Source organism: Falco biarmicus, chromosome 7, assembly GCF_023638135.1.
Source record: "Falco biarmicus isolate bFalBia1 chromosome 7, bFalBia1.pri, whole genome shotgun sequence".
Lineage (NCBI taxonomy): Eukaryota > Metazoa > Chordata > Aves > Falconiformes > Falconidae > Falco > Falco biarmicus.
The window spans coordinates 73,040,099-73,065,800 of NC_079294.1; the positions used below are offsets into that span (position 1 = coordinate 73,040,099).

General features: G+C 46.9%; 1 protein-coding gene across 3 annotated transcripts in view; it reads left to right on the top strand.

Annotated features, from left to right (window-relative positions):
- Positions 1 to 1,513: 1,513 nt before the first annotated feature.
- TRIP4 (thyroid hormone receptor interactor 4) overlaps positions 1,514 to 25,702 on the top strand; it is a 51,158-nt gene continuing 26,969 nt past the window's right edge. For 2 of the 3 annotated variants that reach the window (XR_008822862.1, XM_056344849.1), the window contains exons 1-11: positions 1,570 to 1,670; positions 2,889 to 3,055; positions 3,272 to 3,408; positions 6,695 to 6,928; positions 7,885 to 7,963; positions 9,785 to 9,914; positions 10,229 to 10,444; positions 10,988 to 11,114; positions 11,883 to 12,070; positions 13,168 to 13,292; positions 14,111 to 14,202. Coding sequence is in view for 2 of the 3 variants with exons in the window: in XM_056344849.1 (XP_056200824.1) it covers positions 1,585 to 1,670; positions 2,889 to 3,055; positions 3,272 to 3,408; positions 6,695 to 6,928; positions 7,885 to 7,963; positions 9,785 to 9,914; positions 10,229 to 10,444; positions 10,988 to 11,114; positions 11,883 to 12,070; positions 13,168 to 13,292; positions 14,111 to 14,202 (1,581 nt within the window). In the remaining variant the exon portion in view is untranslated. Of the gene's footprint in view, positions 1,671 to 2,888; positions 3,056 to 3,271; positions 3,409 to 6,694; positions 6,929 to 7,884; positions 7,964 to 9,784; positions 9,915 to 10,228; positions 10,445 to 10,987; positions 11,115 to 11,882; positions 12,071 to 13,167; positions 13,293 to 14,110; positions 14,203 to 25,702 lie in introns of all 3 variants that reach the window. The other variant, XM_056344850.1, reaches the window with a different exon arrangement.

Genomic DNA, 25,702 nt, shown 5'->3' on the forward strand with positions numbered 1-25,702 from the left:
GCAGGATAGCATGCCAGGAGGGACACCAAGGCAAGCTTGGGAGCCTAGCTAGGCATGGAGCCCAGCAACTAGGATGAAAGGATGGCATCACCGATTTTCTCCTGCCTCCAGGCTATGCCTGGAGCTCCCTCTGACGTGCAAACAAAGTCTTGCTGTAGGAAGATTTAACTAAGCAGCACATGGCGGGGGCGGGGGGGGGGAAGGCCAGGCACCCCCAGTTTCAGTCAAAGATCGTGTAATGGCAAATTAAATCACAGTCTCCCTGATGCGAGGCTCCTTTGTGGCAGCTGCACCCTGTGAACATGATGTGAGCTGTGCAGGCAGCTGAGGGTCTCACTGCGCCCTAGTCTGGCAGCTGCTGGGTCTGGGGGCTTTTGCCTTGGCCCAGGCAATGATCCTCACTGATACACAGCTGGAGCTGCATTTTTTCTAAGAAAACATTTTGTTCTCCAGTACATCCAATGTCTCAGCAGCTGTTGGTCCCACATACATTCCCTCCTTTTCCAGTAGTTATCGCTGCCTTTATATCTCAATGTTCATCCTAATGTGTCTTTGCTTAATCAGGCTTTTAGTGCTGGCCTTTTTTTTTTTTTTCCAACGATGGCATAGCTCTCCATTCCCTTCTACCTTGCAGTGCTGGCATATGTGAAACATGAGCTAAGAAGAATATTTTTCTGCTCTGTTTGGGGTGTGTTTTAGTTTTTTAGAGTGGACTGTGACACACAAAGCCTAAGCCTAACCCTAACTATTCCCTCCTCTCCCTGCAAGCCTACATAGACTGGCGAGCTGCATTTTTTCTTCCATGCAAACTTACACCACTTGTGGCCTTTGACTTCAGAGGAGTTGTTCTCCAAGCGAGGGAAGTGCTGGCTCTGCAGCCGTTTCCTGACTGCGGGCAGAGGGAAGGGAGCGGGCTTTGGAGCCAGGGGTCATTTTGGCAGAGTGCTGGGACCGTCTGTACCTTGTGAGTGTGGGGGTGAAGAGATTCAGGGACACGGGGAACCTGTCTGTGGGCGAGAAAAAGCTCTGATTAAATAGTTTGCAGGCGAGATCAGATCTGTGCGGGGCTGTGGAGCGGAGGGTGCAGGCAGTACTCTGGGGATTCGAACCTCGGCCCTGCCTGTGGCGGGGAAGGTGCGCAGGCCCCAGCCCCGAGCTCAGCCCTTGGAAGCCCGGCAGGGTGCGGGCTGGCGGGGCCTGGTCGTGTCCTGACAGAGCCCTCGCCCCTTCCCCTCAGGCTGGACAGGAGGAGGCAGCTCAGGTACGCGGTGGAGCACAGCGGGAAGCCTGGGGCACCTTCCCTATGCGCCCGAGCCCTCCGTGCGGCCGGCTCGGCCTCCTCCCTCCCAGCCGGGCCTGGGGAGAACCTCAGCGGAGGCAGGGTTTGCTGCCGCTCCTCCGGCCTCAGCTCACCTGCCTGCCCCGCTTCCTCAGCGCCGCGGCGGGGCCAAGGGCCGCCTCCGCTCGCCTCCAGCGCGGGGAGGTCCCTGCGGCGCCGGAACGGCGGCGCGGCGGGCGCGTTGCCGGGGGGGGCCGGGCAGTGGCGGTGCGGTGCGGCGCCGTTCGCCTTCCCCCGCGCGGGAGATGGCGGCGCGCGGCCCGCTCCTGGCCTGGTGCATCCAGCACCTGCGCGGGGATTTCGGCCTGGACGTGGGCGAGGAGGTCGTGAGGTGAGCGGGGCTGGAGCCGTGGCGGGAGCCGCTTGGGGCCGTTCCCTCCGCCGGGGCCCTGCAGGTCCCTTCCGCCTGTCTGCTGTGGCAGGCCTTGGTGGCCCTTCGCGTTGCCGCCAGGTCCCGCTCGGGCAGCGCTGAGGGGAGATGGTGTCTGCAGAGCGGCTGCTGGGGCGTCCCGCGGCTGGGGCACCGTCAGGGGACCGGGGGGCGGCGGCGGGGCCCGTGGGGCCCCGGTGGGTGGGCGAGGGAGGGCGCGCCGCTGTCTCCTTGGGTTGTGCGATTTTAATTTTTTCCGGTGGGAACCGGCGTCTCGTGGTGAATTGTGTGGTGTTGTGGGGTACGTCACTCTACGCTGGAACTGGAGGAGAAAGATATTTTACCTTACTTCTTTTTCAGTGAAGCAGCCACAAGACATTTCCAAAGTGTCTCTCTTAAACTCGTCACAAAATTTGACTCATAACCCCATTTCTTACGGTGGTCTCTACAGAAACCTGATCTTGTAGTCGACAGTCTTGCTGGATAGGTGGTTAACAGAAGGCCAGTCTGTTACATTACTTGAAATTTAGACAAAATATGTAAACATCTATAATGAAAAATGAGAACAAATTTGAAAAACAGGGGATGTTACAAACAGTTAACAAAACAAGGCTTTGGGAGAAGGGACAGAGACCGCAAATACAGCAAGCTGGGGCATAACAAGATAAGCTTAAAGATAACCAGATGGTTAATGACACCAAAAAGAAAATTACCTGACCTATGTGTGAACTATCCTAATTAGCATACTAAACAATCCACCCTGGAGCAAGGAAAGCCCCCAACTAACAAAGCCCCCTCCCCACAGAACATGGCAGTGAAAAAAAGTGTTACACCCTTAAATGCAGACAAAGCTTGTAAGAACCAATAAGAATTAAATGTGACTGAACATAACAGTAAACAATTGTTCAAAGTGTATGAAGTGGTTTACTATGTCTTAAGAGGCGTGCTGGCTTTGTGGATTTACCACCCAGCATCCATCTCTCCGCAGACATGCAATAAATAATCTCTCTGCTCTCTGTGTGATACCGGCTCTTTGCACACCAGGTAATGAACTCTATGACATAATAATCTGAAGAGGAGAGATAAATTGCGTATGTGTGTGATTAGACCATTGGTTTCCTCATTAAAAAAAAAAAAAAAGCCTCCTGACCTGTTTTTCTCCATCCCACCCTCTTGCAGGTATATCTTGTCAATAACAAACGAGGATGAGATCCGGGAGTACGTTGTTGACCTCATTCAGGGGACTGATGGAAAGAAGAGCTGGTTTGTAGAAGAACTGCTGGCCAGGTGGCGGAAATCCTCCCAGCTGCCTCCTGAGCCTCTGCCAGCCTATCGGAAAAAGGATGGTGAGTGGTATGGGGGGGGGGGAAGGAATTAAAGTCTTAAATGAGCTTGTCTTGCTTATTCTGTTTATAAACAGTTACGTGCCATGAATGCCCGTGATTGTTTCTGTTCATTGTGACAGTGTAAAGCCCATTTTCATTCCCCAAGTAAGAGTTCAGGGACATCTTTCTCATGTTGGTAGTTACCCAGCCTTTCTTTGTGCTTACGCGTATTTCCAGAGACTTCTGAAGTGCCTCGGGCTGGAGACCAAGCGAAAAAGGGTAAACGCAAAGGAAGGAACAAGCAGGACACATCTGCATATGCTGAGCCAAGTGCACATGTAGAGGAAGTAAAAACCCCCCTTGACCTGGCCAAGGTGAGAGCGTCTGGGATGCATGGGCAGGCTGCATGTCACTGTGTGGTGAGGGCACACTTTGAACCTGGGTTGTGGGGAAAGGTAATATCAAACACTAACAAAAGATGTGACTGGAGAGCAGAAATAGGCTTTCAGAGATCCGAATCCTTTGAAGGGGATTATGTACCTGAAAGCATGTTTGTGTTTCCTGGTTATGTCATAGGGTCTAATAAATGCTTGCCTCCCCCTGCAAACCCTGTCTTGTCTTATATACCATACACCTTCTGAGATATATAAATTTGTGTGTCTTCGTTCACTCGTAGATAGCATGCAGCATGGCAGCCAAAAGCTATAACCTGAGCAAATACTTTGGCAGCCATTGGGTAGGTGAGGGTCCCGCACTGTCCGCGAGCTGTACAGTCACCCACTTGCAATGAGAGGGGTGGCTGTTCCCATGCATCAACTGTTCAAAGCTGACTGCAGATTTGGATGGGCTGTGCTCATACCTTGTGTGTGTCCCTGGGAGTCTCAGTGCTGTGAGGAAATAATATGAGGATGGGGAGAAAGACTGTATATTTATGTCTCTAACAGGATGTATTATATGGCCAAAAAGATAGTGACTATGGCAAAATGGATTTTACTCCACCCTGCTGAAGAAGCCTGGATGAGAGAGCAGACAATGGAAGTAGATGCTGTAATTAGTAATAAAATGTATTTCTTTAAAGCAGAGTTGTGAAGTTGAGCAATTAAGGAAGCCACCAAGTAGGCAGAACATTCCTTGCTACATTTAAAACTTTTCACTCATGCTGAATAAAGCTTTTTAATTGGCAGCTGAAGTATTTCGTGCTGCTTCAGAGAGGAAGCCTTGGGTGCTAGACAGAGGAATTTGAGGGCTGTAGTGAGTGCCTTTCCACTGAGCAGCAGCACCATTTCCCTCTCCTGTTCACCTCCACTCCTGTACCTTTAGTGAGATTGAGATGTTTGATTTTGTGGAGACTTTTTTTTTTGCAGTATTCATAAACAGTCTGAGTTGCAATGAAAGAAACTGCAAAATAAGAGCACAGAAATGCTAAACACCAAGAAAACCTGCCATTTTCAAGCAGCGGAAGGCCATGCAGCAAGCAGTAGTTGCCTTTCTCTGTGATAGTTAACTAACTTTTTGCAGCAGACTTGTCTTTTATTCAGAAGAACAATTTCCTGCAGTCAGTGCATCAAATATGACAATCTTAGCTGTTAAATGTTGTTTGGATTTCCTAGGCTGAATTTCTGGATTTTATTTCCGGTGTAGTGGGTTTTGCCTCAGTGCTACTGGCTGGGAACCAAGCTCCTTCCTTAGGTGTAGATCCAGCTGTATGACTGTGGTCCCAGGTGGCATCAAGTACAGCAGATCATGCTGTTGCTGTCTGAGCACAAGCGTGTGCTCTGCAGAAATAAGTGTGTGGGTGTGCAGTATGCTTGACGTGCATTGTTAGACTTGCAGTGGAGTCCTTCATGCTATAAACACTGAGCATGTTGCACTTCCCAGGATTAAATGCCATGATTTGTCCATGTGCAGCCCTGACTGAGCAACATCCAAATCCTGAGAGTCAGGGTTGCACCTGAATAAATAGTGGAACTTAAATTTATGTTTTTAAGTTAAAGTTTTTGTAGCAGGGAGGCTGCAAATGCTTAAAATGTTTGTGAAAGTGTTTGTACAATAAAAAACCCCAAATTTTTTGAACTGCAGGGTTAAAAATGGACAGTAACGTTCTATTTCGTAACAGTAGTGTTTGGACCTGGCGGTGGCAGTAAAACCAGTTGGGCAGAACTGGGGAAAATGGAAGTGCTGCATCTGCCTGTTACTAAACTAGTAGCCTGCTGCTATTGAGAGCAGGTAAAAAGAGTCCAAGACGAGATGTCTTAATACCACAGCATGCCACCATCATCAAGAAAAGCAGCATGGGAGGATGTGGGACGTAGAAGCAATGCTAGCTGAGGGGTGTGGGTTAGGGAGCGGGAGTGATCTTCCAGCATGTGGCAGGCGGAGAGAGCGAGTTGTCATTCTGTGGTGAATGAAAACAGGCTTTCTGGGAAAGGGTTTCCAAGAAGTCCTCTTTTCTATTGTCAAGAGAGACTGTGGAGAGGAGAGGCAAAGAAGCGCCTGCACTTGCGCCACAAGCGGATTTTCAAACGTGTCGCAGATATGACAACTAAAGGCCAGAGAGTGCGTTTACATTGGAGGGCTGCTTGCTGAAATAAATAAGGGTAGTAAGTCCTAGTCTTCCTTGATCATGACTGGCATGCAATTCATGGTTGAAATGAGTCTCATCTAGTGTTACAAGACAGGTTTGTGCCTGGAGTCTGTTTGTGCTTACTTCCCAAAGCATCTGTTTTTGAGTATTGCCAGAAAAATGGTAGCTATTGGCTTTGTTCTGTTCTCCTGGAATTATTTCTGTGCTGTAATTAATTCCTGCAATTAACTTCTCAACAATTCACTTCTCAGCCGGTACCTGCTGGTGATGTCGGGTGGGAGGAGGAACTATTTGTTTCTTTGATTAAGGTGTAGGGTCTGAGGGAGAAAACAGAATTTCACTATTAGATTATTAATCCAGCCCTCATCTAAAATACCTTGCTTTGTTTCTGTTTGGGGTTTCTCTACTTCGGCCTGACCCAGTGCAGTCCCTGACTGAAATTCAGAGAGGTGAATCACAGAATCACTGATGCCAAGTCATGAAATAAGGAGAAGAATTTACTTTACAGCTAAATACATGAACATGTGGTGCCTGGGAAACCTCTTCTCAGGTGGCTGTGCCAGGTGGAAAGCAAGAAATGCTGTGTGGTGAACTGGCTGTGAATGAAGAGGCCCTGCTGCCATCAACAGCTTTGTTTCTGGGGACAGGTGCACACAGGACTTCAAACAAACAGGGCATTGCTATAATTTAATAGCCCTTGAAATCTGGGAGTAGCTGAGTTGGTGTTCGAAGCTGTTAAACACCTGTGAGTTGATATGGCAGGTCTGGAGGACTGACAGCACACCTGCCTTCTAGATCCAAGTAGTTTTAGCTTTCAGAGGCAGCAAACATCAAGTGCATCAGCAACATCCTTATGTCCTTGCTTTGTTTAGCTTCCTTGGACCTTTTCTGGCAGGTCTAAGCTTGTCTTTCCATTGAATCTGGGGACTGGTCCAAGTTTCCTTCCAGTCAGGCAGAATAATACTTGTCTGAGGCTCCCCAGCCTGTTCAAGGGTCAGTGCTTTCTTTTTGCTGCCAGTGTTGTACTGCAAATACAGTTTGTTTGTTGTTTGGTTGTTGGTTTTTTTGCTTTTCAGGCACAGGAGAACAGCAGCGGAATCAGCAGCAGTAGCAGTTCCTCTAAGAAGAAGACCAAATATGTTAGCCTGTATACCAAGGAGGGGCAAGACAAGCTGGCTGTCCTGATCCCTGGGCGTCATGCCTGCGAGTGCCTGGGCCAGAAGCACAAGCTCATCAACAACTGCTTGGTTTGCGGGCGCATTGTCTGTGAGCAGGAGGGCTCTGGACCCTGCTTGTTCTGTGGTGCTCTGGTTAGTAATGAGGTGTATTTTATTTGCTGTGTTTGAACGTGGTGTAGTACACTCAGGGCCTTGAAATGGCATGGGGCTGAATTAGCCTCTGAGATCAAAGTTCCTCTAGCAAAGTTATCCAAGCTGTGAACCTGGGCAGGAAAGAGCCTGTGTGGTCTTCTCCTCCTAGGGGAAGGAGAACTGCTGTGGCTTTAAGTCACTCTGTGTTTCTTTTATTATGTGCCACATCAGAGCGTGGAGAGGTTTCCCTCATAATTTACATCACTTTGTTGCTTGCCTGATTTATGACAGTATCTTGTGGCTGTCCAGTGCATCACACTAACATCCAAAATTTGTGCAAGGCTTCAGCCTTCACCCTGAGCACAGCTCTGGCAGCCTTGTAAGGGGCAGAAGACATGGCCAGGGCTAGTGTGCTGACTTCAACACTTGTGTGGCATGCCTCATTTGGCATACCTGTTACACCCTGCGTTTGGTTGAAAGGGCACATTTTGGAGAAAGGGAGCAAGTTAATGATGGCAGATTAAATAAAGTTAACTTAAGGAGAGGAAAATAAAATAAAGTTAACTTAAGGAGAGGAAAATACTGGTTGGATGAATAAAATGTTTTAAATCAGATCGGTTGCTATTTTTGAAGATCTGTTTAACTCCAAGTGGCCAGCCAAGGGAGGGGACCTCTGTATTAAGCATTGCTCAGGGAGGTTCTGGTTGCAGTTCTAATCCTTTGAGATCACCTAGCAGTGTACTCACCCACAGAAAGACCAAGCTGTACATTTCTCATGGGTTGCTTTTAGTAAAGAACAAACTGTCAGGATTCTCCCTGTGTAAATAACACTGAAGGGAAGGTGTGGACTGTATTGGCCATTTTGAACAGCTTAACCCTGAGCTGTTGTCTGAGGCTCTGAAATTGGTCAAGCAGGTGATGTCCTTCATAAGTCTAAATTTTCTTTTTTTTCTTAGGTGTGCACTAAAGAAGAGCAGGACATTCTTCAACGGGACTCAAACAAGAGCCAGAAGTTGCTGAAGAAGCTCATGGCAGGTCAGTAGCAATGACATACCTGTCAAGTAGTGAATCCCATCAATTATGCAACAGCAGGAGCTGCTCTGCCTCACTGTGCTATACTTGCCTTGGTCTTGTGTAGGAATGAGAGTGTGTCCGTCCTGATGTGTAAATTGTTGACATACATTCACCCAAATTATGAAGAATTGCTGTCAAAGTCTAAAGGTAATTCTTTCTTGGGAGCTGATGCCTGAATGTTTCTCAGGGGTTTAAATTGCCAGGACAGTTTGTGAACTTTATTTGCTTCAGATTTCACTGAGCCGCTTGCCCTTGTTGCTACATGGTAGGCATTAAAAGGATGGCTGGGAAGTTGGCTCTTTGTATCCTCTCTGCAAGCAATCATCAGCGTTACTGGACTTCAGCAGAGGTGATAACTGCGAGTGTCAAATGGCAACCATATAATGTCCTTACCCAGAGGCCCCAAGGCTGCTCGTTAGGCATTCCTGAATCAATCACATGAACTGGATCATTGTGAAGTCCATGAAAATTAGGATAAGTCTCATGTGGAATGTGTGCTGTGGAAGATGAAGTGCTGCTATCTGATTTGCTGGGTCTAGAGAGGTGGTGGTTAATATTTTCTAATGACTCTTCTTGTCTAACACTTATCTTATGAGCTAAAAATAGGAATAGAGCCAAGGAAAGCAAGAGGAAATAATACCCAGTCTCCCAGCAAAGACCTGTGCATTGTGGGAGTGTTTGTCTGAGTTTAGCTGAAATATAGCCAAGGTCACAGTGTTCTTGGTTGAAAAATACACTTTGCTGAAGAACTGAGAAAATATTTACTCTGGGTCTGTGTCAACTTCTCTTTAGAGCTGCTGAGATGGCAGGAGATCTTGTAAGTCCTTGAGAGTAACAGCTGACCACAGAGTCAGTCTGTTTGTAATCTTCCCGTAGAGATCCTGACATACTTCAGGATCTCCTTTTCTTTCTTACCCATTTTATCGTTCTTCCCTTCTGCCCTTGCCAGGTCTTGCTTTGTGCATTATCTATGTAGGCGAAAGCTGAAATGTGGTTAGCTATTTGTCTTGGAACTGAAAAAATGTGGATCAGCACCAACAGGGAAATACAAGCTTTTTTTATTTCCCTAAAATAAACATGTTAGCCTTTGTGGTGTCTTCTGTGAAATACATTGGTTTGTTCCATTGTGGCTTTGATGCAAAACTTTTTTTTTTTTTTTGTTCCCTTTTGTTTGTTTGTTTGTTTGGGTTTTGGCCCCTTGCCAGAAATGGTAAGAAAGAAGAGATAGTTGCTGGGAATAGATTTCTCCATCTCTTTAACAATAGCTGGTCTGAAAAACTTGCTGAGGTGTGTTGAGGGAGAATATAATTTTTAAGAGGCTCATATAGCAGCCGACAGATAGATTGCTCTGTATGTAACTAGCAATTGTCAGCTCTGTTGTGACCAAGTCTCTTTGTGGAGGTGACAACACTCAGGAGAGAATTTGGCTTTTAGGAGGGGACTGAATGCCTGTGGCTGGTGATGGGCAGAATTTAGACTGCCCAAATTGTTAGGGAAGGGGCAAGGAGAATCAAGGACCAAGACGACCTCTCTAAACACTACCTAGATGATTCACTATAGTATTTAAATGCTTCCTTCTCTTTGGAGGAAGGGGTCTGTGAAAGGGGCTCGTGGGAAAATCGGGGCTTGAACTTGCTTTGGAAAGGTGCTGATTTTGGTGCAAAATTCTTCTTTCAGCTCCTTAAGTGACGTTTTCTTTTAGGGGGCATTTCTACAGCCAGGCCCACTGAGACTGGGTTTCAAACAACTGATTATTGAGCTGTGACCTGTTTTTCATCTCAGGTGCTGAAAGTTCAGGGAATTTGGATACCATAAGCAAAGACTTACTGCCTCAACAAGAAGCTAGACTCAAAGCAGGTCTGGAGATGGCTGTGAAACACAAAGACAAGTTGTTGGAATTTGACAGGACAAGGTAAGATACTAGCTGTGAGACTGTCATGAAATAGCATAAACTATCTGGCAGGCTAAGCTGCCTCTAACAGAAATGTTAGAGAGTTCCTTCTAAAACCTGGACTGTAGCTACAGTCACCTTAATGTTGATGTTTGGTGGAACAAGAGTGAACTCCTCTAATAGGTCCCATTTGCATGTCCTTCTTTGTGTCCCTGACAGTCCAGCTCTCTAGAGGGAACAGAAGGAAGCTGGTAGGAAGGCAGGTTTGGGGCAGTCAGCACTGTGTCACTGTCCTGCTGTGCTCATCTTCTGCCATTGTGGTTGTTTCTCACCAGCGTACGTCGAACTCAGGTCATTGATGATGAATCAGATTACTTTGCCATGGACTCCAACCAGTGGCTGTCCAAGCAGGAAAGGGAAGCCCTCCAGAAGAGAGAGCAGGAGCTGCAGGAGCTGCGTCATGCCTCTCGGCTTTCCAGAAAAATCACCATTGACTTTGCTGGCAGGCAGATCCTGGAGGAAGATGACAGCATGGCTGAATACCACAGCAAGTGAGTGAGAACTGGCAGTGTGAAGGCATGCCCAAGAGCAGAGAAGTGAAAACTGTTATGGATAGTGGTCTGGCTGAAGCTGGCAGAGCAGGTGTAAGGAAAGCTGAGCAAGCTGATCCCTTCAAGGGCACCTCCGACACTAGGATACAGTTTTGTGTTTGTGTTCTTTAGCTCCTTGAGGGTCTTTCTGGCTTGCAGCATATCACCTCTTTCAGCACAGCTCTGCTGGGACCCTCCCCTAAGGCCAACTGCAACGCTTGCGTGGGGTTTCAGTGGCTGGCATGTCTGTCAAAGAGAAAGCTGCCCTGGAAAAAGATGCTGCAGAAGGCCTCAACAGAAGCAATTAATCTCAAATTCAAACCAAGTTGGGTTTCTGTGGTGGAGAAGAGTCACTGTTCAAATTAGAAATCAGACTGAGCAAGGAAATAATATAGTTAGGGGAGGTGGTGAAAAAATGCTTTGGGTCAGAAGTGTTTGTGCAGGAAAAGGGAGATGGTGCCAGGGGAAGCAGGGAATTTTCATGGCTCTTATTTATGCTTGCAGACTGGATGAAACCATTGAAGCCATTAATTGTGGTACACTGAGCAAGCCAGCTGGGGGCCCAGAAGCAAAGACGACTCTGAGTTCTGGTGTTTTAGTGAATCCCCGTCTTCTTCAGCCTGCTCCTTTGGTCAGTATGGGTTGAATGATTTATTTCAGAGTAATGACTAACTTTGGGAGAGCTGAGCTTAAGAATTGTGAATTCTGGTATGGTTGTAGTGCTTCTGTCCTCCCCTGTGTCTGAGATGCTTGTTAGCCGTCTGAATTGGGGACAAAGAAGGTTTGCCAATTCCCTGCTCTGCTCCTGGCTCTTGGTAGGCTTGGTTTATCTGAGTTTTAGTCTCCTGCCTCCTTTTCAGGAATGGGGAAGAATTTCTCAGGGTCAGCCTAAGGTTCTGGCACTTTTTCAGCTCAATTTATGAAGCCTTTTCTGCCAGATTTCCAGTTTCCAAAGGGCGTAATCTCTATCCTCTTATTCTACTTTAATTGTCGTGTTCTTGGTGTATGCTAAGCATTTGGAGGTTGGACACTTCCAGTTTTGAATGTTGGTGACTGTGGATATGCTTTGAAAATTGTATCTTCCTGTGAGTGCTCTGAAATACCAGCAGGTAGATGTATTTTTTAAATCCATAGTTTAGTTGTGATGTGTAGAAAGGAAAAGCTGCACAGAGCTGAGCATGACCTTGCTTTTTCTACTGCCAAAGTATGACCTTGCTTTTTCTACTGCCAAAGTATGGCGTGTAAGCACAGCAAGCTTGCAAAGAAAGAAGAGTGATCCCAAAAAGAGTAATACCTCTGTCCTTAAATGCAGGAAACCTTCAAATTGGATTTGCACTTGATATACATTATTCCTAGAGAGGTGCTAACCTTTTTCTTGTTTCTTTTGAACACTCTGAAGTGGGTGGACCAAACTGGTTTGCTCCCACACAGGAAAGCTGTATGTTCCATGGATGCTGGAAATGAGTCTGGCTTGGAGCGGAACAGGTTGCGGATTCAGGATCGAGAGTTGCAGGAGATCTCAGATGATGGTTGGTGCCTCAGCATGCACCAGCCTTGGGCTTCCTTGCTCATAAGAGGAATCAAAAGGTAAAGAGGTGGCCTGAACTGTGATGTATCCTGGTCCGCTCTTGCTTCATAGGTCAGATGGAAAGTTGTGTTCCTCAGAGGAGCATTGTGGACTTGCTTGCTTTATACAGCAACTGATACCTACTGATAGCTTCCAGTTTGGAAGCCATGCTTCCTCGTCTGGTGTACTGATGGTTTAAGAAGCTGGTGAACCTGCTTTTCATGAGAGTAGCTAACCTAGAAGGTACAAGTTTCTTCACAGTGGGTAAATTTAGAGAGAGCCTGAGACTTCTGCAATATAGTGGGGGCATACCTTTTTGGAATTTGAAAGGCAAAGAAGCTGAAAATGTGAAATGTGCTCTTCTGGTTTTTTGTACATCATAAAGAAGCCAACAGTGGCGTGGGGGTTGTTTAAAAAGAAACCTTGTAAAACTTTTCACCTTTGGGCTGGGAATCGGGTTACAAAGAGAATCTGCTTCAGCCCAGCATCCCTGGCATGTTGACTCACCTTTCCCACAATTAATATAGAACAAAGAATCTTCTTTAGCCTTTTTTCCCCTTTCCATCACAGAATTTTTCATTTTGGAGAGCAAAACTTTTTTCACTTCCCAAGCTAAAGATACTGTAAATCTTAACGTGCCCAGCTTCTGCACCCAGGCGGTCTGGGGATGCTGCCAGCCACGCCGCTACAGTTGCAGCATTGATGCCTAGTGTCCATTCTGGGATCGTTGAGAGCTGCAGCTAACGACTGCTTCATACAGATGCATGGTCCGTTATTGCTCCCTGGGTTGCATGCTTACTGTGTGGAACTTTCTGAGCTTGTAAGGGAATTGTATGAGCAGATTGTCCTACGATCATGTCTGGCATACTGCTGTACTTGCAAGGGATTGATGTCCTTTTTTGCTGTTGCTTTAAAGCTGTGAGGACATGCTCTGCTTGTGGCATTGTTTGTTGCCCATCTCAGCTTTTCTCTGTAGTCCTGACACGTTGCTTGAGTTTAAATAGTTAGGGCAAAGCGTAGCAGCAGGAATTGCATAACGAAACATTCGATTGAAAAATCTGCCCATGTGGGTGATTTCTGCTGAAATTTAAGTCATAAATTCTCCTTTGTTCTCTAGGGTGGAGGGCAGGACCTGGTACACATCGCATAGAGGGCGGTTATGGATTGCAGCTACTGCTAAAAGACCTTCCCCTCAGGAAATCTCTGAACTGGAGACCACCTACAGAATGCTGCTCCGCAAAGGTGAACTTCTCTCCTTGGATCTTTGTATTATTTGGTACATTGAGCCACATAATGAGCAGTGTGAGAAAGCCCTCTCTGCTGAGCAGTTATTACTGCTTCACTTTTCAACCTTCTGTTCTTGAAATTCTCTTCATCCTTTCTGCATTTTGTCAGCTGAGTGGTTATGGTGGCAGACTTCAACTCCATCCTTTAGCTGGTCATGTACTCCAAGCACAAACACTGTTCAATTGCACCTGAATCTTGTGATAGCTTTTGATGGCAGAGGACTTTATTTTATTCTTGGCTCAAGCAACAAGCTGTCAAGTGTGTGCCTGCTTGTGTGTGAAGTGGCTTGTGCTTCAGTCTGTTTACAGCGATGTTAAAGGCTTTTCATGTATTCTGACCTTGCAGAAATCAGGATTGAAGAGTCACGGGTTCTCAGGAAGATGTTATTCTGTCATGTGGGTAGGAGGATGCTGTTGGCTGCACTGCATGCCTGTTTGTGCAGTGTTCTTGCACGTCATCTAGTTTAAATGTTATACAAAAGGATTGTCTGCTTCCTCATCAGGGCAAAGAGCTCTTCCTGCACTATATGTTCCTCTGTCAGAATCTGACTAGGAAAAGATGTATATACAATTGCATCTCCCAACCATAGTTCTGTCATGATGAAGATCCTGAGGTGGAAGAAGAACAACAGGGTTTTAAAATAGCTGTTTGTTTTCCTGTGCCTCAAAAAGTAGAAGAGCATGGAGGAGAGGGAAAGGCATCTGGGGGTTAGAAGACCCCAGCTACATGTGTGGGGATGTGGTCCTGCTGAAGAGATATTTCTTTTGATGCAGATGTGGATTTTCCAAGCGATTATCCTTCGGGGTGCCTCCTAGGCTGTGTGGACATGACCGACTGTTTATCACAAGAGCAATTTAATGAGCAGGTGAGTATAGCAGATAAACCTTTACAAGCTTGTGTTAGCCAGCAAACTCTTGAAGTTGTGTAACTTCCTCCAGGAGATGCTCTAGAGAAGACTATGGAGATTTTAGACTGTGTTGAGAGGAGATAAAACTATTATGCAGTTTTGTATGGCTAGAAGGAGAATATATATAGAAAATGCATTTCAGCAGGGGTGGAAGGGAGCAGTGGACTAACACAGACTAAATCCATCGTCAGCCTCTCTGCCAGTGAGGTAGTTTAGTTGAAATGAGTTTCTCACCCACTCTGAAACCCTTTTCAATAAACACTGACACCTGTTTGATTAAACCAAGACTAGCTTGAGAGACCATGCTGCAAGGGCATGACATGTCAGTCATTGCTTCCCTTGCTGTGACTCCAGTGCATTAATGTCAATTTCTGGGTTTCATCCTCATTTGGCAAACTTGGGAGCTTACATCTTACCTGGATATGGCTTCTAAAGTGCTGATTGTTTCTCTTGAAGAAGCTTCATGGGGTTGTAATAGAAGGAATTACTCCAAGTTTTGCCTAGCCAGTCAGCAATTTTTTGCTACCCCTGGGTATAACAATGCTGATCTTCCCATCTCAGGGAGGACTCTGGAATAGGAAGGGTCAAGTACCTGTTTGGCTGCTTTTGGAATGCAGCAAACCACTCCCGGAGCACAGCCAGCAGAGGCTTTGCAGTTATTGCAGTGATTTGTGTCGCAGAGGATATGAAGGGACCTGAAAACTCAAGACAGTGTGGAAATGTGGACCACTGCAGCAGTGGTGGTGGTGTGCCATGGGACCTTGTCCCTGGCCCTGAGGTGCCAGCAGGATCAGCTACCCTGACCTAAGAGAGGGTAGCTTGGCCCAAGCAGAGGTGTCTGTAGCTGCTGGAACTGCTTGGTGCTTCTTCCTGGAGCTGGAGGTCACAGTGGCCTCACCGGTGAAAGCTGTGCTCTGGTTGGGGCACTGAGTCACCAGGAGAAAGAACTGTGGGAAGAGGTGAGCACCCTCCCAACAGGCAGGATGGACAGAAGAGCCACAGGGTCTTCCTGGAGACCCTGCAGAGAGGACATGCAGAGCCCTGAGATACAGGGGAAAGAGGGACAGCTGGAGATTACAGTGGATCAAGACTCCCAAGGCAGTTAAGGGACATTTAAGTGGCCTTTTTCTGAGTGAGGCAGGTGATTTGGTGACCAGGAACACAGGTTAAGTTTGAGGTACTGAGGCCTTCTTCACTTCAGGCTTCACCAGCAAGATCTCCCAGAGGTCTCGTGCTTAGAGGTATTGGAGAGGGACTACCCATAGTGAAGGGAGATTGAATTAGGAATCTTTTGAGAAATCTCATGCATACAAGCCTGTGGATGCTGATGGTGTGCACCCAAATGTGCCGAGTGGTACATGACTTTGTAAGGCCACTCTTACCTTGGAAAGGTTATGGAGATCGGGATAGGACCCTGATAACTGTAGGGAGGTGACTTAATTACATCCATCTTTAAAAAGGGAAGGAGGGATGATCATGGACACTTCAGGTCAGCTTCACTTTTATCTGTGGGAAATTCATAGAGCGACTCCTCTTGGAAGCCAGTTTTGGACACATGGAGGAGAAGGACATTGGGAATAGCCAGTATGGATTTACCTAAGGGTAAAATCATGCTTGACTAACCCAATGACCTTCTGCGATCCAGTAGTTAGTCGTGAATATCTTTTACTTTGTACAAACTTTTAGCTTGGTCTCCTACAGCATGCATGCATCCAAGATGAGTCATTATAGTCTGGGTGGGTGGACTTCAAGGGTCGACAGCTGGCTGGGTCATCGGGCTTCAAAGTGCAGTGGTGGTTGCCTCATAATCTCTTTGAAAGTGGTGTTTATCAGGGCTTTTTCCTCTAACTTCTATTTAATACATTTAGCCATGATCTGGAGGGGTAGGTGGAGTGCCCCACAATGAGTTTGCGAATGCTGCTCTTTGGGGGAGCAGTGGGTATGCTCAGCAGCAGGGCTGCCATTCAGAGGAACCTTGACAGGCTGGAGGAAAGGGCTGGAATGATATTCCTGAAGGCTCAACACCAATCCCTGCACCTGGGGTGAACTAACCCCCTGCATCAGTGCTGGGGAGTGGCTTTGCTGAAGAGGCACTGGGGATCTTGACAGCCAGCGAGCTAACAGGAGCCCTGGCAGCAGGGAGGTCTGGTGGCATGATGGCCCAGTATGGCCAGTAGAAGTAATTACTCCTCTTTGCAAACTACATCTGGAATTCTGTGGTTGCAAAAAAGATGTTGATAAACTGCGAGTGCATCCAGTGGAGGCCACCAGGATGGTTGGGGGCTGGAGCATGTGCCCTCTGAAGAGAGGCAGGGGAAGAAGAAAGACATTCCACTTCCTGCAAGGAGATTATAGAGAGAGGGAGCGAGGCTCTTTGCTGATGTACACAGCAAGAGGATGAGAGACAATAAATTGAGAGAGGTCATGAATTGAAAGGGGAGGGTTCAATGTGACTTAAGAAAAAAATTCCCCATGAGGACAGCCAAGGAATGGAGCAGGCATTGCCTAGAGGGTTTGTGCAGTCTCTACCCATGACGATTTTTAAGATCCAACAAGACAAAACCTCGTCTGAATTCTGTGTTGACCCTGCTTTGATCGGGAGGTTGGACTAGAGACCTCCTGAGGTCTGAGTCTGTGATGCTGTGACTGACTCCATGCCCAAAATCTGGAGCAGCAGCTTTCCTTAGGGTGTGTTTTATTAACTTACAAAGCCTATGTTGAGTACCAAGCACAGCACAGCTGTTCCTGATACCCTTTGATGCCTGTTCACTCGACTGCTTCTTGTAGGAGTCAGGTTTGGTCTATATGGGAATCACCAGACCATGTAGGGCTTGATAGTGAACCAAGACCATCTTGTGAGATGGAATAAATGGATTCCTTGGGATAGAGGAGGAGGACACACCAGGCTGCTGGGCATCTTCTTTCCATGAAGGGTTGGAGAGGCATCAGCAGCTGCGGGCTGTTTCTTGTGAAGTGCTTTCCTAGCTTTCCCAAACCCTGTGAGGTTTTTTAGCAGAGAGAGATACCTTGAAACTAGAGATAAAGAGTATTTCTGATGAGGTTGCGTCTCTTAGTGATGGGCAGAAAGGGGAGGAGGTTGGAGTACGAGCAGCAGAGGGAGCTTTGAGACTGGAATACAATGGAATCTGCAGGAGTATTTGGCCTTGGATGGGAGCAAGCCATTCGAGGGAGAAGAGGAAAGGACACTGGGGCTAGTGTAGGGTGTTTCTTCGGTAGCATCCACTAATATGCAGTTTGGTCTTAAATGGAGATACTCGCCCTTCTACCACTGCCTGTAACAGTGGTGGAAAAGTACGTCCTGGTCTCTTGCAAACTTTTCTCTTTAACAATTCCTCTTTTTTCTTCATGGGTATGTTCTTCAGGCATTGGTAAAATGGCTGCAACTTTACAATAGCTTCTTGCAATCTGGAAATTGTGTTGTAGATAACTAGCTTTTAGTCTTCCCATAGAGGAGCCTCACAATTTGCTATGTTCTCTATAAATTCCTCCCAGTTTGCTGGCACTGCTTGGCCACAGAGGCACTAAAGGAAGGGTAGTGTATTCCAGGAGCACTCTTTCTCAGACCTATTGGCAAGAGACTTACCTCTGTTCTCAGTGCCATGGCACTTCTTTTATATTTCACTGGCTTTTTGCTGCTCCCATATTCCAAACTATTTATAATTCCCAACTTGTTGCCTTTTTACAGTGATTTTGTCCATTTTTCCCCCAGGATTGCTTTATGCAGTGTTCATTTCCCTAGCTTGTAAGATCGAATTCAGAGATCTGAGCATCTTTCTGAAGCTGTTTTATGAGGAAATGTAGGTTTTTGTGGACTGTCATGAGCAGCAAGTGCATCTAAAGGAAGCTGAGATTAATTTAATTGCAAATGCTAGCAAGATGAAGAAGTGTGCGCTGCCAGATCCGATATCTGTGTTGGATTTCGCTGGGAGTAGGAAATCCCTGTTGCTCATGCTGATGATTCAGTCCAGGTTCATCAGCAGCCAGCACCAAAGCCACTTGTCAGCAGTGTAATCCAGCCATTGCTCAGTGTACAAAGACTCCTTCTAGCTTCAGGGGGAGAGGGAAGGGAAGATGATGTGGTTTTGCCACTTACTGTGTGCAAAAAACATTGACTGTTCTCTAAAGATCTGCAATACGTTAGCAAGTGAGGTAGTGTGATACAGCAGCAGAGACCTCTTGGAGACTAAGCCACTGCAGAGCTCTTTTTGGGCTCTGTGCTTTGACCCTCTTCACCAACTTGTATTTGAAGCTTCTGCATTTTCCAGAAGAAATCATGTCACAAGTGCAGGACAAGCCACATTTGCAGATTACACCCACCACCCAAAGATGAAATGGTTCTCTGTCTTGCTTATTGTCTTTTGGTGGTGGTCCTGCCTTTTCCAGCAGCCATGGAAGATTGTTTTGACTCTTGTGACCATTTGTTCCTGTAGGCAAGGGAAACTCTTCCTGGTCTGTCCCTCCGCAGTCCTTTTGATGCTGTCACCCACTCCCTATTCAGTATCATCTGCAGATTTAATTCCGTTGCTATTTGCATCCTCTCTCAGGTTGCTAATGAAGATGTTAGTGGCACCCTGTTGGTATTTTTCTATCATTATCCTCATTTAACTTTTATATATATATATATATATATATAATTGTGCTCAATAAAAACAAGATCAAGTAGTGATGGTCCATTTTGTTGGATGCTGCACCAACAGACTTGGACCAAGTCCCTGCCCCAAGAGCTTGCGTTATCATTAGGGACTGGTTATTTATCTGCATTATAATCAGACATGTAAGTCTGGCCTTGCATAACCCCTTCAGAGGGGTCAGTCTTGCAGCTCTGCCCTACATAAAATATTTGAAACCCAACTGATGTTATTGAAGTGGTTTGCAGATCTTCAGGGCTGTGTGAGAAGTGATGGCAGTACAGGATCTTGTGTGCAGTAGCTGGTGAGGAGCAGAGGAAGAGCAGAGAAGAGATGTCCTTGTGATTAAAATCAGCATCACATCAGACGACATTGCCCTAATCCCAGCTGTGCTACTTCATGAACTAGTTAAATCCATTCCTCTGGGTCTCTTTTCCACATGGAAAATAAAGCAGTGCTTCCCTGGCAGATGTTATTTACACTGAACTTTACTGCTCAGAGCTGTGATCTTTGGACTGAAGCTGGCCTAGGAGCAGAAGTTATTGTCAGGTAGAAAAGTCCACCCCAGGTATAGAGTGTCACCTGCTTTGTTCACAGGGGACTGAAGGAAAAGCTGCTTTCTGAATTCAGCCCTGCTGCTCAGAGTGGGTGGTTGGTTGCTGCCAGGAGATCCCTCTGTGTGGCTCTTAAATCTCAGTATTTCCAGTTGAGCTTTGCGCATCTTGCACCTCCTCAGAGCGTGTTCTGGGCTCATTTCCTTCTCTTCATGGCAGCCACCCAAAAAGCCTTGGTTGAGACCAGAATGATTGCTTTGTTATGCATTTCGGCGCTAAAGGTGACCTGGAAACTTTTTTCCCCCTGTTGAGATCTGAGCGTTGACGGCGGCTTTTCCTTGCTCTGGGGCTGACGTCACCAACACCTTGAGCAGAGCAAGGAGCTGCCTTTTCTTTTCCTGCATGAGGTGTCGGTGACTTCAGCAGTGCTCACTGGGGAAACATGGGATGGTGCAGGCAGGGCTTGGCAAGAGTCTAAAGTAAGCAGGGAAGTATTTACATTTATGCTGTTTTAATGTGCTCTGAAGTCCATGTTCATTTTGCTAATGACTTTGATCTGAGAGACTATTACTTTAACTGGAAAAAAGAACATTTCCGCTGCTGCTATTTTAGTAGTTGATAGGTGTGTTTGGACTTACTTTGAATGCAAGCATGCACACATGCCAATATCTAGATGTAGCTATTATCTCGGGCTGAAATATTGGATAATTATGTTTGACGGGAGTAAAGTGTTTATTTTTCATTTCTAGGTGATCACTTAATGTCCTAAATCTGCACAAGGGAGCATGTCTAAGCTATTTTTGTGCCATGAGATTGCAACTATCATTTAAATAGGCTCCATTTTTCCCTCTCAGGAAATTTGCATTTAATCTCTTGCCCTCCTCTTCCCCCCCCAGTGAAAATAACAGCAAAAAACCCAAAAGAGACTCAGGTGCCAAGCATACATAAAGGACTCGCTTCAAATTCTCAAATAGGAGTGAGGAAGAAGGGTAGAAAATTTCTATATTTAGACTCCAGAAGGTGCCTGTTTTATCTCCAAATAAAGGAACAATAGCCCCTTGGTAATAATTTCCTAAGAAAGAAGTTAATGAGAGGGAGAAACACAAACATATACTTTGATGTGTACTTCGAACAACAGTATAAATATGTAGAGAGTTTTTGTGAGGACCTTCTCCCTAAAGTATAGGTTTCCTAGTCTAGGCCTGGAGCAAGACAAATGCTTGTTTGTGCAGTGCTGTGGCTTTACTGGCACCTTTGCTCCCCCCCCCACCAGTGGGATATTTACCTTTTCATTCCTGAGGCTTACTTGCTGCACCTCAACCGATGAATGATTTTTAGCAGGGTTTTGAAGGCTAGATCAGATATGCTTCCTTCTGCAGCAATCTAGGTGGCTGTTAATGATTGCAGCTGATGAAAAGTCTTTGAACTTTACAGGTTCTTGAATTCTCCTTAGCTGAATTTGTCTTTTGCGTGTAGCCTGATGCCAGATCAAGTGGTACTAGACATTAGTCTGGCTTGCAGGGACCTACGGGTGATGCAGCTCTTTATTCGGTTTCTCACTGCATAAAGCCCCCTTGGTTCGTGGTTCTAGGAGCACAGCAGAGCAGGCATGCAGCTGGTTTGGATTATAGACGGTAAGAGTCTGGGGAGTTTTTCCTTATGTGAAGTGCTATGGTTTTCATCAGAGACTCTTCTAAGGCTCCAGCTGACTTACATAAGCCAGCAGGTTTACTGAGGCCACTGCTCAGTCTGTTAAGATGAAGGAGAGATTGTCACTTGATGATGATTAATTTAGGAATGCATTAACATGCCAAAGAAATCGAATGATAGAGGCTAGCTTGCCCTCTCCTCTGGTTTCCTAGACCCTGGGGAAAAAACCAAGCCAAGGCTGAAGCATATGACTTAATTAATGATGACTGTGGACTTAGCCTCTGCTACCATTTGAGCAAACCAGTCAGGGGTTCTTTTTCTCTTCTTTCAGATGTGGTCACTGATACTTGCTGCCGCCTTGGTGTTTGGGTTTTTATTTAATCTTGAAACTGAGGGTTAGGTGAAACTGACCTTGAGCTGCTGCTCAGGTGCCTCATACCCTCTCTGTCCAGTTGTAGCTCCACCAGGTTGAGCCTTGACCACCCTTTAGGTGGTGACCCCAAATGACGGGGGAGCTGGAAGCTATAAAATACAACCACTGCGGTAAATGTATGAATGCTGAAGGACTGTGCTTGCTTAAGCTTTCATCAGCATGTCATCGATTTCATAACCCCGAACAGACCGGTCGCTCAGATGCATATCCTGGCTCTGCCACGCGTTGGGCTGTGAGAAAACCCATCACGCTGGTGGGATTGAATCAACAGCTGGAAGCAGCCAACAGCGTCATGCCTCCTTGGGGAGTAGCAGCAAGGGTCTGTGTGGGGGGTGGTGGCTGCTGAAGTAAACCAGGGCAGGCATGCAGATGCCTTATCTGCACAAGGCTGGGTTCAACAGAGTTAGGTTTTTTCCAAAGTTCAGTTGATCTCCGTCACCTGCTGTGCTCGGCTGTGCTATTTTACCCCTTTGCTTTGCAAGTCTTGGTCTATGAAAGGACTTTATGAAGCTGATTGAAGCTGTCTGACTGTATCTGGCAGGGTGCAGGCACTGTGAGCTGCTTGAACTAGAAGCAGGTGCCCTGGTTTCCCCTGGTCTCCTCCTCCCCATTGCCTCTTCCCTCCTTGCCAGGGCTTGTCGGACAGCGTGGGCAGTGGGGCTGCTTTGCAGCAGAGGTTAGGCTTGCCTCTGCTGTCCCTTGGTACAGCAGAATGAAAACTGCTTTTTCAGCTGAGCCTAGTACACTACTGAGCATTTTTCCAAGTCCACCCAGTTTCCCCCCGACAGTTGTCAGGCATTCTATAAATGTCTCAAGCCCTTCTCGCCCTGCTTCCAGGGTTTACCATGGGCAAGTGTTTTCTCAGGCTGGGATTTGAGCCGCAGAAGGGTGTTGGTGGCTGTAAGTCCTGTGATGCCAGTTCAGGAAGAGCAGGGGGGGTGCAGTGTGCCTAGTGTTTGCTGGCATCACTGAGTCCTCTGGGTCTCTCTGCAGACTCGAGCCCTGGGAGAATGCTGAGCGTTTTAAAAACTGAGTACACTAGCACAAGTTTGAATATTAAATCTACATTTCAAAGTCCTGTTATTACTTACTACATTTTTATTGCTTCCCCTGCCCTTTGAATCCAAGTACAGTTTGTGGTGTAGGAACACGATGAGAGCTGGGCTCAAGGCTGGGATGTGGAGAATACCCACCAGATGGATCTGACTGGCTGGGGGAAGGATCCTGTGGCGATCCCAGCCTGCTGTGTCTGGATCTGATTGTGTACCAGCTAAGCATGCAAGGGGCAGAGCAGGCAAGGACTGACAGGCATCATGTGGGAAGAAGGGGAAAGGAAGGCAGGCTAGCAAAATTCCTTGTGCATCCTCTCAAAGGGAGCCTATGCCAGCACATGATCTGCCAGCAGCAGATGTAAGCTCTCAAAAACAGCAGGGAGGATGTTGACTGCAACAATGCATCAAGGCTGCGGTTTGTAACCTCAATAGTAAGGCAGTTAACTTTTTTTTTTTTAACAAAGACATTTTGATTGCCAAATCCATAACCATTAGCAGCTGTGGTTTCGAGCTGTTCCTTCCTCACCCGTTGCAGTCTAGACCTGACAGGCTTTCAAACAAAAGTTTGGCTGCCGGCTTTTGTTTGTGTTTCTTTGTGATCCTGCTTTTATTCTTTTTGCCTGTTCTGTTGATTCGGATTGAATGTTGATGCATATTGCTTTTCTAACTCACCAACTCAGCCTCTGTGGAGTGATTTCTCTGCATCCATGTGGTCTTCTGGGGCCGAGGGCAGCATGTAGAGTTTCTCGGGTGCATGTTCACATGTTTCTGCCTCAGGCTAGAAAATTTGGCATTTCTAGAAAGTTGAATCTGCTTTGGGATTTCTGTTTAGGAAAAAGTTATGTTTCTCACGGGCAAAAGGCTGACTGGCCTGTGCTAAGGCAGAGGGAACGGGTCCTTAAAAGATGATGCTTGAAAGCATGCTTGAATTTGAAAGTGTGATGGAAGACCATGTCATGAGGGGAGATCAAATGTTGAAGTGAGGCACTTGGTGCTCTGCAGGCTCTTCACAAAACTGGGGGTCTGAATCAGGAGAAGGTGACACACAACAGCAGCAAACCTGGATTTCCTGGCTCAGGTGATGGCTTCTGTTGCCAGTTGGGTGTCACCTTTGGTTTGAATGTGCTCTGGAGCACTTCAGGGTGAAGGTCGAGTTGGAAAAATTGGCTAGATAATCCCCAAAAGTGGATGTACTTGTAAACAGGCGATGTAGACTACCACTGTTAGAACAACAGATGGGGAAACGATACTTCAACACCACTCTCCTTGGAAAAGCAACAAGGACGGATGTGGCTTAGGCGCAGTGGTTCCTGAAGGCTGCTCCTGCAGACTGTGAGAGGAATAGAACTTTTTTTTTTTTTCCTTTTGATATGAAGTAACTCCTACCTGCAGATGGACCACAGAGCCAGTAACTGAGCTCCAAGCACTGGATCAATTTTGGCTGTAGCTATACCCCAGCAGGTCTGTGGGGTAGCTGCGGGCAGGAACCAGGGTTACTACTGGTGGTGCCGGAACTGGAATCAGGGAGCTTGCCCGATTCCCACAACCGGATAATCATCATCTTTCTAATTTTTGATGGCTCCATTTTTCCTGTTTCCCTGTATCTGTGTTACTGGCATTGCTGCAAATGCCCCTCTTTGGCTGTGGCACCCCTGTTGCTCACCAGAAACTCTTGACTTTCTTTTCCCTTTTGCAAACCACTAAAGAAACATTTTCTAGCTGGATGGTGAGCAATTTCCCTCCGGAGAGGAGGAGAAAATGGCTGTTTAGTAGTTAATTACCTGTTATGTTGGTCTGACAGCTATGAAGCTTATGAGGCATGAAAGAAGAGTGGATCAGCCTTTCCCACAAATCACTGAGAAAACGGGGTGAAGGAAGTTGTGCCTGGCTCCCAGGGGGATGCCTCTCATCCCACTCCTCTCCTTTGCACATGGCCCTGGGGCTTCTCGTAACGCCTGGGGAAGAGCCTAGTGCATGTTTTTGCCTGCTGGAGAAAGCTGATTTATTGCCACTGCTTGTTACAGCAGCCCTGCTCTTTCAGAGGGGACAGTCTCTGCCAAGATTATTTTTTTTACCCTTTGAATGCATTTTACGGTGAGCTCTCTTGCCAACACATGGGCTCTGCTTGCTTTTATTCTTTCCAGACAGCATTGCTTTCCAGTGCTGCCTCTTTTATTTCGAAGGTCTTGGAGAGCAGTGGGGAAGTGAAGGCTGGAGCTGGTGTCCTGGCCCAGTGCTGCCTGGCAGTGAGCTGTATTTCCCCTGTTGTTCACCGAGGAGACATGCCAGGAAAATGATTCAACCCTTTCCATTATTAACCTTGCAGAACATCTCTACCACCTCCTTGCCATTCGGTGCCCATGCCCCAAGGCCACCGCCCTGGCAGCTCTAAGATGGAGAGGATGGTGGTGACCCAACAGAGGACTACAGGTTCCAGCGTGCAATTCTCTGCCACACTCTGGCTAACCGAGATGCGCACTGGGGCTGTGCACTCGCACGCTCAATGGGCAAGAAGAGCAGAGGAGAGCTCAGGCTGCATTGCAGGGCTCTGTAGGCCAGCATGTATAAAACGCCGGGGCCATTCCCAGCCGGTGTTAGCATTTGGTCTCTTGCACTGCATTTACTTGTCTCCTTTTGTGTCTGGAGACCTTAATGAGAGCAAAAGATGCTCTTGAAAGGTCGTTAACGAAGCTGCTGGGGAGTGTTTTGGCTTTGTGCTGCGTGGAGCTGCTGCTCCCTTGCATGTGGTGCCTTTGTTCCTTCCTTGGATGCACCAGAGCAGAGCTCATCTTGTTAGTGATGGTTTGGCTCCCTCCCGGCATGTTTTGCTTCGGCTCTTTCAGTTCCCCTGCCTTTGGTTCATGTCAACATGGCTTATTGGGGAGGGGTGAAGAAATCAAGGGGCTCAGGACAGCCCTTCTCTGTGGGTTTTTTTTTTTTTTCTACTGCTGTGACAGAATTGGGACAAGCTAAGGGTCCCGAGCTCTGCATTGTTACCAGCAATGCTGGGCAAGCCTGCATGGCCCCTGCATCCTGCTGCAGGCTTTACCCAAATCAGAAAACAAAAATACTTACTTTAACAGATTTGGAGTGGGGGGAATTAGCAGGACTTTTTGTTTT